This window comes from Acanthisitta chloris, unplaced genomic scaffold (genome assembly GCF_000695815.1).
Source record: "Acanthisitta chloris isolate BGI_N310 unplaced genomic scaffold, ASM69581v1 scaffold4502, whole genome shotgun sequence".
Lineage (NCBI taxonomy): Eukaryota > Metazoa > Chordata > Aves > Passeriformes > Acanthisittidae > Acanthisitta > Acanthisitta chloris.
In genome coordinates this window covers 23,694-35,948 of record NW_008662023.1, presented here as the reverse complement: position 1 = coordinate 35,948, position 12,255 = coordinate 23,694, and the positions used below count along the sequence as shown (strand labels likewise).

At 40.7% G+C, this 12,255-nt stretch overlaps 1 protein-coding gene across 1 annotated transcript in view; it reads right to left on the bottom strand.

Moving 5' to 3' along the window:
- Nucleotides 1-8,109, bottom strand: part of ELF1 (E74-like factor 1 (ets domain transcription factor)) — a 28,325-nt gene extending 20,216 nt beyond the window's left edge. The window contains exon 1 of the mRNA XM_009070429.1: nucleotides 7,802-8,109. Within this exon, the coding sequence (XP_009068677.1) occupies nucleotides 7,802-7,873 (72 nt within the window). The 5' untranslated portion in view covers nucleotides 7,874-8,109. The remainder of the gene's footprint in view (nucleotides 1-7,801) is intronic.
- Nucleotides 8,110-12,255: the final 4,146 nt, after the last annotated feature.

Genomic DNA, 12,255 nt, shown 5'->3' with positions numbered 1-12,255 from the left:
ACTCTTTCCATTTAAAACCATTCCCCCTTGTCCTGTCACTACATGCTCTTGTAAAAAGTCTCTCTCCATCTTTCTTGGAGTCTCCCTTCAGGTACTGGAAAGAAGATAAAGTAGTTTTATTTAACCACACAAGGAAAAACCCAACTGTATGCTTATGATCTTGCTCAGGGATTGCTTATGTTTCACTCTTGCCACCACACATATCATCGGCGATGGAAAATAATATGGGAGCTATTGCCTCAACACAGACAATGGCTATGGGAGTGAGCATCCCCTAAGGAAGAGTCTGGACCGTAAGTACTGCAAGTAGAAAGTGATATTAGAGGTTTTAAAAGGTAGTAATTACCACTTTAAATTGCTCTGTGTTTCATAAAACATGTCAGCAACAACTGTGGTAAAGGGCAGCCAGGAAAAAAGGAAGAACTAGGAATCTAGTATATTAGTGGGCTTCTATCATGGACAGTCTGCTAAACAAAAAAGCCTCAACAAAACAAACAAACAAACCCACAACCAACCAAAAAACCCACCACTAAATAACCTTCTACTCTATCAAACAGAAGCTTCAGAAGAGATCAATAAAAATGAACAAAGTGCAGATCAGTTAAAGCCCTCTTGTGCAATCATGTTGGCAGATGATAGGTGTATATTGAGTCAAGCAATGGGACAGCTTCTACCCCACATCTTTGTGTCAGCCTCTAACCAATGCTGCATCATGCCAGAGCTGGAAACCAGCAATCACTGGTGGCCAAGAGGTCCCTGCTGTTCCTCAGAAAGAGTCACGCTCACATTGTGCATCCTATTTGTTTACAGACCCCTTGATCCTATTTGCCTCCAGGCAAGAATAAACAAACAGATTAAATAAAAGCCACATCAATTAAAAACAGGAGGAAGTACTGTAAAAAGAGAAGAAAAATTTTAAAAGTTTTCTTTTCAACAATATGCTCCATAAACTACAAAGAAGATGGTCCATTACTGACTCATTACTGAGATATAATTCATGTTCTAAAACCAGTTTAAACACCTCAATTTCAGTAATATGCCACAGTACCTAACTTTTGGGATCTAAGTTACACATATCTGCACACCCACATGTAACTTCATTTAAAGAAAAACTAAAAAAGGATTATATGCAGGTGTCCACTCAGGATCCTATCACCTGCAAGCAAGAAGAGTACAAGTTTTGCAAGTACCTGTTCAGTATTTTAGAGAGTGTCCCAGTCCAACCAGACTCAGGAGTGTTCACTTGATTCCCTCAATGTGAATTAAAACGCAAATGAGGTCAAAATACCGTTAGGGAGTGAGACTTTATTACTGGTCACACAAGGGCGAGAGAAGGGGCAATAGGAAAGCTAGAAACAGGAAAGGGGGATAGTTAGAAGTAAGCAAGATTTGGTATGCCAAAGCAGAGATAGTCACCACCACAGATCTAGATGATCCATAGTCATGTAGAAGAGGGATAGCCATCCCCTTAGACCCAGCAGCATTCTGATGATCCATAGTCATCTTTTCTTAAGTGGTGGGTGTGTGATACATGCTCTGGATGCAGGTCCTTTTTCCTAGGGCTCTGTCAGGGCACCGATAGGTCAGTTTCCCTGCAGCTGAGCAATTCCCAGCCTCCTGATCTTGGCTGCTGGAAGTGATGCCAGTCATGGCCAATGGTGCCTCCTGGTCTTGGCAGCTGGAGGGGATGTCGATCATTATCTGGCAGACTCAGCAGCTGGAGGGTGTAGGTGGTGGACAGTGGCACCTCCTTATCTCAGCAGCTGGAGGATCTCCATGGCTGAAGACATCCTGTGGCTCAGCAAGCTTTGAGGCAATCAGCCACACCTTTGCCCCACAACAAGCCATCAAGGCTAGGTAATGTCGAAACAAACATTTCTTAAAGGTCCCTTGCAGAGAGCAGGTAAAAACTAAGGATTTTAGGTAGGGAAGATGCAAGCAAGAAGACTTCAGTGTTCTCATCCTGCTCTAAGTTTATAGACACTAAGGGCGAGGTTCACCTCATCTAACTTCACACAGCTGACGTCCACGACTTGAGCTAGGAGCCCCAGTTTTCTGTCAGAGCCAACAGAGAGAAATGGTCTTTCTAGGGCACAATTTCCCCGCCCAGTTTTAGGCTCCTGTGCTATGATAGGATGAGTCATGCCCTAAAAACACCTATTTCTCTCCGTTGACTATAAAAGGATGGAGGCATTGGTGTGTTCTGATGTGTCTCCCACACACCCATCAGCAAATGGCAGCTTCCTCCCCACCATGCCTTAGAAGCACAGTGCTCCCTTCTCCCTGCTTCCACCACGGCACCAGCTCCACAGCTGCAGTGTCTGCAGCCACATACTGAGTTGCCTGTGCTCCAGACAAGCCTTACATTAGCTTCTTCTGGACAAAAAAATTACTCTAGTTAAGCACTGTCCTTCTCTAATGATTGATGCTCACACCACTGACTTGGTCTATGAGAGGACAAGTTGTAAAAAACTGTTCCAGGATAATAAATGAAACACAGATAAAACCATCTGATTGTCACATGTTTTCAGCTCGCTTTCTCAAAGCCCTATTTATCTGACACCCTACTTGTCACTTTGCTATGAAACCTAACTACAGAAGCCCAAACATCCATGTGTTTCTTACACACACCTCACCCCTGCCAGAGACGTTTCCTGTGGTACCGAACAGTGCTTCTTCACACACTTCAGCAGCACTTGGTTTGATTCATGTGATCAGATCCGATCTGCTCTGCAAGATTAAACTGTATTTTGACCATGTCTAAAAACAACCATGACACATTTACTCCCACATGGTCACTGTGACTGTCTGCAGGCAGAGAAATCCCCACGGCAGGGAATATCTCTCCAGTGAACTCAGTGCCCGACCATCCCAGGAGCTTGCTGACACACCACACTTCCGAAAGACTGGAGACAAACAGAAAAACATTCACTCGTGGTAAGACACTTTAATTGTGGTTTTCTTTAAATTAATCACAGTTTTGAATGGAAAGAATCAGAGTAAATATCACTTCTTGTGGCCTTTCATTTCAAAACTATTGTTACATCTGCTCCCAACTCATACCTTATGGTAGTACAATATATGAAGTTTCTTTCCTCCCATGGTTGTGAAAAGGAAATGCTGGAGCAAATTAAAATCTGCTCTTAACGAGAAAAGCATTCACAAAACTGCAAACAAATCTCATCCGAAAAGCATTTTAGTGGAAGTGGTCATCACTTTTTTATCCAATATTTGCAATTGGTTATGATTTCATTAACAAGCGTTTCATGCAGTTTTTAAAGCTATTACTCATGTACACTGATGTACATATGACCACTGAGAGGTACAGTCCCACCTCGGTACTTCTCTAATGTCCTTGATTTCACTGAGAGCGTCTGAATCCCAACTGAGGGCCAAGCTAAAGCTTCCTGCAGCTCTGTTGTTGTAAGACACAAAAATAACTTCGTACACATTTGGAACTGCAAAAGGGCCCATGTTTACTATGGCTCCCTTTGAAGCTAGTGTTAATGAGAATTACACACGGAAAACATTAAGAACTAGAAGATAGCGATTCAATTAAGACAAATTAAATTACCTAATAGCAAGATCACAAAAAATTTATTTCTAATACAAAGGTAGTTCTATGTACACTAATAAAGAGTGCAAAGAATCCCAAAGTGTAGAAAAGTCCCAAATGAAAGTGTCAACAATGATTTTCAAGAAATTGATAGAGATATGTAGATGAACAATTTGTGTGTTTTGTTCCTACTCCTGTTGCTTAATCTTTCTCATGCAAAATACAGTTAAAACATGACACCCTAGCTCCATCAAAGCTTTGACTTGGCTTCACCCCATCTCCCATGTCTGCTGGACACAAAGCAGTTGAGCTACTGCTGAAAGCTTCCTGAATCTTAAGACTCAAAATTCCTCACTATAGTTTATCTACAAACCAGGCCTGTAGACCAACTCTTAAAATTTCAGAGGAGTGCAAGGCTACATACAGATGCTCAAGTCCATGGCAAGTCCCATGAGCAGATCCCTGAAAGCATTGGCCATGCTCTATTACCCTGGAAACTGAACCCTATTCTCCTCCAAGGGTCAAAGGGAGCAATCTTCCTTCCTGCTCTCAGATTCTTGTAGTGTGTTCGACATGCTGACAAGGTGTTTCTTTTTTTCCTCTGAGAATTGTCTCATCAGCTGTCACCAACTGACAGAAGGTCAAAACACCATCCTGCTTGTGGAAATGGAAAATAAGGAAGGGGATTTCTTCTGCTTTGGAGGTATTGTCTTCTCACACTACAAGCCTTCTAAGGAAGATAACTTGTCCCAGGAATGTGGTGACTAGCTTCTAGCTGGTATGGAATAAATTTTGTGAAAGTGAGTGATGCGTGTAAAGAAATGCATGCAACAGATAGAAGGGAAAAGCTACATTGGGGGGGGGGGGGAAGAAGAAGGAAATCTCAGGGGAGAAAAACCTGGCTTTTTAACCAAACAACAGAATTCAGACTCGCAATACAGATGGCCACTTATTTTTCAAAGAACAACAACAAAAACTAAACAAAACTATGCAGAGTGACCTAGTAACTAAAAAATGGCCTTCGGCTTTCTCTTGCTGAAGAAGAGGCAGAGGCAGCCTCTTGACTTTAGAGGTGTTCCCATGGCCAGCAGCAGAGAAATGACCAAGTTCCACAGAGGGATGCTGCAGGCGGCTTGCTTTCCTGGGGAGACCACCTCATTACAGATTTCAGAGTTTTCCTTCATAAAACTGCAAGTGGCTAAGAGGGGGAACCTTTTGCAGTAGCTGGGAATAGTGAAAAAGATGTAGACCTTGGTCTTGACCAGGTGACTCATGTTTCAGAAAGCCCATGGCGACATCAGGGAATGTGGAAGAGCAAACCGAGGCATGAGAAGATGATGCAGAAGTCATGGCCCAACCTAATGGCTAGGACCTCTCTTCCCCAGAAGAAGGGAGGAGAGAAACATCCCTCAGAGATACAGGAGTCTTCAGGCACAGGTCACTACATGCATTAGAGCCACTTGAGAGCACCTCCTGGCACAGACTAGTCATGCTGGGAACCGTGTTAGCGATGCAATATTTGTAATGACTCAGCCTGTCCCTGGCACCATTTAAAACTTCCTACTACGGGTCTGGCCACTGTGGCTGCCTTTTTTCAGCTTTTTAAATTAAGAATGTCCTGATCAAATATCACATTAACTGTAAGACCACAAAAGACTACATGAAGAGATACTGAGAGAAGCTGCAGACAGGAAGCGAAGCAGGTTTAGGCAGCAGCACTGGCTCAGCCAGAGCCTATAGAAGCTCCTGACCAGTATTAGTTGTGCAGTCTCACTTTCTCAAGGAAAAAAAAAATCCAAAAAAAAACAACAACGGAAAAAAACCAACACAAAGGAGAAAAAAAAGAAGTGAACTCTCTATTTTAACCAGGTATCTGACATGCAGCAGAAGCCAGGCAGGTGATCAGTAGCTGTAGTGCAAGTCACTTGTTCTCTTCTCAAAATTATGAGGATATTTTCACCTCATTTTCTCCTAACCTTACATTTATTATATGATAAATGAATCCTCCAAGGAAAAAAAAACCAAAACCAAAAGAAATCATTCTTTTCTAAACTGCAAAGAATCAAGTTGATAAGAGCAAGCCTTTCCCATTCACACAGGTCCATGTGACTGAACCCCTCCCACTGGCTGAATGCTTACATTTGCAAATGGACCGTTCATAATTTACAGTTGTTTAACCAAGACTTTAAAAAAAATAAACAAAATAGCCATGAATTATGACTTCCCTGAAATACAGAGCATAGCTGCTATTTAGACCCCAAACCTCACTCCACAGCTGCTACATGTTGGCACAACAGGGCTCCAGGCAAAGCTTTGACAAAAAGTATCAAAATTCTTCCATCTTTAGCTTGTGGAGGCATCGCAAAAACTATTACCCAAAGACCAGTTAATGACACCCATGTAGAAATGTCACCTTTGGTATACTGATGAAGCTCAAAAAACATGCTTTTGCCCAACACACAGCACTTCCAGAGCTAAAATTTCTGTAAAGTACATAAATTGTGTTATCTATCCCTAAATACAACTAATCTATTCAGAATTTAAAAACTTTAGGAGTAGTAATAGCTCCTATGTGGTAGAAAAGCAGATCAATCAAATATAAACAATTAGCAGCTTTTTTGGCCTAATGTTGTACTGTAAATCCTTGTCTGAACTAAACTGTGCTCCAGCTCCCCAGACCTTTACCCTTGCCAGACTCCTCTTCTACAACTGAGAATTTCAGATCTACCTTTATGCAGCCAGCTTGCTAGCAACTTGCATCCTTGAAATCTGAACTAAGTTGACCCACTGATTTAAGAGGAGTTTGCATCTGACTGTTTGCTGCAATGGACTTTATGCTACTTAATCTCTTTGGCCTTTTGCATCTTTGATTTCATCACCTTTAGGGTATGTTACAGAACGCCTTCTTTCCTTAGGCTTCATCTGGAGCACAATCTAGTAGGGTTATAAGATAAATGTCACGATTAAGTTTGATCTGAAGCTGGAGAAAGCTCTTTTTACTTTATATTTTACTGTCCTGTTGAGTGCTCTTTATTATTTTTAAAGCTTTTCAGGTGAGCATCTGAAGAACTTGCAAGCAGCAGACCACATGGCTAAACTGAACAAAATCATGTTTGCTTGCACAAGCCCTTCCAGAAAACACACTGAAGCAGCCCTCCCCATTTCAATTCTCCCCTCTCCCATTGGCTTGTAAAGTCAAGCCAACAATGAACAACAGTGGTAATAAGTAAGGCTCATTTTCGACTATGCTTGTGCAATTCCCATATCTAAATCCCCAGGCTACCACAAGCTCTGGAAAAATACAGGGAAGGAAGTTGCATTACTAATTCCACCCAAAACTGAGTTAGCACTTTAGACAGACAACACTCAGTTCATTGAAATGATCGCATGACTCTGACAGCAGAAACAGGCCACTGAACCAGCCAGATACCAGGCCATGCAGAAAACCAGAGACAAGATGATAAAGCCTGAAGTATTTTTATAAAGAGAGGAGAACAAATGCTTTCCACATTAACAAAAAGAGAAACAGCTTGTCATGGCACTTCTCAGCCTTTTAAGAACTGTCTCTCCACAGTACTCAGACACCAGATTTCTTGGTAATAAACACAAAATCTACTGTAATCACCACTTTAGGAGGAGCTGCTTGATTTTTACAATAGGAATCTTTCACTGAAGGTTCAAGACTCGCAAGATGTGGTTGATCGACATCTTACTGAGAGCCTCTTCCAACAGAAACAGACATTTTCCCTGCAGTATGAAAGAAACCAACTTAACTTACATTCAAGCTTATTTCTGCATAGCCAGCATACAGCAACACAATTTAGAAACCAATCTCTAAGTGACAGCGAGTACCTACTGCCCCTTCCAGTCATCTGTAGTGTGACCACTACTTTTATTCAGAATTTTATCCTACCACACTAGAAAAGTTGAAGGTACTATAAAATACCAGAATTTGGGGAATTCTAGATCACACATGCATGGACTCTACTGGCACAAATCAGCAAAACAGGAAAAACATTTCTGGAGGAGGATGTCTCTGCAATACTGCAGAAGTTACAGCATTTCAACCCATTTCTGTTCTGTCGATGCAAGTTACAGGAAGCAGCAAGAAGCTTTCAAAACAGCACAAAGATCTGCTGCAACAATAATGAGCTCAATGTTTCCTTTTTGTGCTTTACCCCACATTTTTTCCTTGAGTATCATACTACTCTTAGTACCAACTTGTACAAATAAGGTTTCCCATACCTGCTGCTCATCCTCCATGACGTTGCTGGCAAATTCAAACACAAGCTCATTCTGCTGTACAACTGCTGCCATAATAACGCATTCCCAGGTCTCAGCTCCACATACAAAGAAAAATGTTCTTGAAGGCAAAAGAATGGAGAGTGTCACCGAGATCCAGCTGGGCAGAAAGGCAGGATCACAAAATGAACTGAGTATGAGTGTTGGTATTTCTTAGATCATCGGTGTTGCCAGGGTCTTCTCTTCTCAAAGGGAACAAACCAAGGCAAATCCTTTCCTGAGTTGTTTTTCCCACCTCAACAGCCTTTATCACTGTGGAGGGAAAAATAAAAAAAATTATCATTAAAAATGATTACTTTAGCTATGTGAAATAGTAGCAGCCATGATAAAACTTGCTGTGAATTATAACTGCTCTATCTAAGCCCAAGGAAGTCAGATACTTGTGTGTCTTCAAAAGGTATTACTTCTACTGATTAAAGTATGTGAATTTTTCATTCCCTGAAACAAATTTTCATTCCTCAAACAAAACTGTTTCAGGAAGTAAGACAGCAGTTTCATAGTGTTTTATATTATAAGCAACAGACTAAGAAAAATTTACAAGAGTTAACAAGAAGAAAATCCCTATTTTCATTCCATTTATATATGCAGTTTTCACATTCATTAGTAACTCTCATCTTTACAGGATATTCAGAGTAAAAACACAAACCCCAGACTGACCTACTCAGCTGTAGGATATCTCAAGTATATCATCTTTCTTCTTCACACACAGTTCAAATTTAGCAAGGTTGTTATTTTGCAAGTAAAATGCTCTAGATCTTGCCTCCCAGTGTCAAAATGATGAAACCACTACACAAATTCCTTGTACAATCCAGAGAGTCCCCGAGTTCCTCCATGAAGCAGATCTCCAGCTTCATGTTAAAAACGAGCTGTGAGTGTAGCCTTATCTCTACCACAGGCTCGCAAGCAGCCGGAAGGAAACAGCACTGACCGCGTCATGGCAAATTAGAACCGGCACAAAAACTGCACAGCACAAAGCAAAAAAAAAAAATTTCCCAAACTACAGAACATAAACAGCTTCAGTGAAGGGATGCATGCCTACAGCTCCCATGTCAGCACCAAAGGTGAACACGGTTAACATGAGCTTAGGAAGAGGAGTGAGGTACCACTGCTGGGGGAAAAGGCAAAACGTAATCCTCATACACAACTAAGGTGAGCCATACATCAATAAAGAAATCTATCATTTCAAAGGAATAACAGAAACAGCTCTCTAAAATTAGGAACCCAAGGGAGTATGTTGGTGCCTAGGAATTTAAATCCACGTGTTTTAAAGGATGCAAAACATGCGACTCCTAGATTTTTGATCAAAATTCTTTAAACTGCCTTTGATTAAGGGTTGCTGTGGCAGAAGAGTAAGTCTAACACACACACCTATCCACAGACACATACCCATACTCATCCCCAGGAAAGTTTCTGTGCAACTTCAGTGCCATTGGCATGGATTAGCATCTCCATTTGTACAGAAGGTTTAACTTCACCTTGTTTTTGCAGTAGGCTGGAACTCAATAAAATGAAGGGCATCTTCCCCTCCCAGTGCCAAGCAATTTAATTAGGGAGGATCATGTCAGAGACTCGTACTCCCTCACTCTAGGAAACGTAACAGCTGTTTGTCCTGTATAGATTGTGGTATTCCCAAATTCCTAAGCGTTTAAGTCACTAGATCCTACCCTTCTAAGAAATCAGGAAACCCAGGATTATGAAACACGACCTCCCCAACTTCCAAAGCACACCCTAATTAGCTGTTAAAGGGTTCGTAAGAGTAGCCACATCCCTAACTACAGAATATTTGCATTAATAAGAGCTACATGCACGACAGAGCAGAATATGCTGTGGGAACCATGACTGTTCCACCTCAGCCCTCACCGTTTTGCTGGCTGACTTGAATAGTTAAGGCTTTCTCCATACTTCTGCAGGGGTATGGCACCGAAAGCACTACATGCAAATATAATCCTGGGTGACTTCCCTAAATGTAATTATTAGGCCTTGCCTTTTAGACACTAAGGACACCTTTAAGAAGTTACTCACATGCCAGCACAATGGGACTAAACACAACTTGTCCCATCCTAGACCATCCTGTATACCAGCCTGATAATAAAGTACATAACTATATAATACATAGTTTAGTATTTCCTACAGACAGTGATCGAAGTGGGTCAATCCATGTCAACAGGGACATACCAGCTCTTTCAGAGGAGACAGCAGGCATGGAAATTTATTGAAGTACAACTGCTATTTTGGTTACTAATTAGAAATAAACTGTAACTCTCCAATAAGATTAAATAATATTTCAAGTCATTCCCTTTAATCAGCGAAGAGCAACTTCACTCCAAAGGATCACCTGGTACATATGGGAACCTTCTCTGTTTCCAAATGGAGACTTACTTTAAAATAGAGGTTAAGCTAACAGTTCAGGGAGAACCAGAGCCAGAGTACTGACTGCAGGGACTTATAATCATGGTCATTACACCAACGTGAATGAACAAAGAGTACAAATTCTAAAGACCCAGTAACTTTCTAATGTCAGTAACAATTAACACTGTCCATGTCAAGTCAGGATTAAATGCGTTGGAGAAAATCAGGATGTGTTGGAGACACAGGCTACCTAGTAAGCTTCATGAAGTACAAGGAAAACTGGAGGTGAAGCCACCATAAGACAGATTTTAAAAAGCTCCCTATGTGGGAACTGTCATTTTCTTCCATTAATGCCATTATTCTGTAAAATATTAATATTTTACAGTAGATTCTAAAATACCAAGATGCACACTTAAACGCATAAGGTCCCAAAAGTGTGGCAGCAAACTTACTAACAGCCATCAAAAAATATCTTGGTTTTTATTTTAAAAAGAAACAACAAAACCTCGATGCAAAACTTATCATCACAGTTCAATATAATTTAACAGCATAATGCAACTGATCCCAAAGGAATCCACACAAACACTACTCAAAACAGTTTATGCTAACATGTAACTCCTGATCATCTGATACCAATTCAGGAACAGGCATTCAAAAGCTGTTTTACAAATTCTGCATCATAGTGATGCAGTGATGTAAGAATGTTCCTCCTCCCCTACACCCACTCCCCAAAACCATCACAGACTCTATAAATAAAGTCAAATGATGCACTCTTCTTACAAGAAAAGAAACATCTAACTACAACATTAGTACCAAAGCTACAGACAAGTGAGTGAACAGGCTTTAGTGAGCTTTTATATTTAGCCTTATAAAGGTTAAGGACTCAAACTATTATTATTTGCAGGATGTTTTTCATTATTTCTGTAGCAGTACATAGTAATAGCAAATGATCTACTGGGCAATAACAGCATGGCAAAATAATGCAAAAGTACTTTTCTTTAGCCCAGATCATTTTCTCATCTAGAAAACAAGAGGAGCTTTTCACAGAAGGCAGCAGAATTCTAAACCAGCTATATTTTCCTCCACATCTATTTTTATAAACTGTGCTTTCATTATTCCAAGTATCACAGGGTCCTGCTGTCTATAGGCTAACACAAACATGACTATTGTTTTTGCTATATAATGCCACTTATCTCCCTGCCTGATTTTACATACATCTGTGAGTAGAAAATAAGTTATTTGCAAACAGCACAAAATGTGTAAATTGTATTCATATGTACAATAAGCTTGACTACATACAACTAGTCCTAGGACAAAGGGAACCCAGCATATATTATCATAAAATTTACATCAAATTTTCAGAACTACAGAAGAAAGGTTCTGCTTTCATTTTTACTTAGTGTTGTGGCTTTAAGACACAACAATATAAACAAACATCCTAATTTTGCTTAATCCTTGAAATTTAACTCAAATATAAATTTTCTAAATTCCTCTGGAAATTCACCTCATCTACTGATTTCAGTATCTAGAAACAACCTCCTCAATCCGTCCATCAAAAAGCACATTCGGTCAATTTAACCCATAGTACATGCTACTCTGGTATCCCAGAAGACACATTGTAGGATTCCTTCCAGCCAGACATCGTGACTTTTTTCCCCACCACACTCCACCATATATACCCTGGACTTAATCCTAGCCCTGCTGAGCCAGTTCAACAAAGCTTGTGAACAATACCTCCAGAACCAATACTTTTGCTTCCCGTGGTGAAGTTGTAATACTGCAACTACGCTCTAAATTGAAAGTAACAGATCCACAATCTCTCCTTCAACTCCTGACAATATGAGCCAGCACAGTCCATACTGTCTTAGCATTTAAGCCCTGTAATGCAGAACATTGAAATAACACAGTGGCACCACACTGGCGCAGGTACAGCAAGCAAAGTGCCAGGCATAAACCCAAGAATTTGCTGAAGCAGCTCAGCTCTGAACTTGGAAGGCTCAAGTCCTGGTACTGAGAGCACCCCAGCTGAGCTGAAAGGTGCCTTCAGC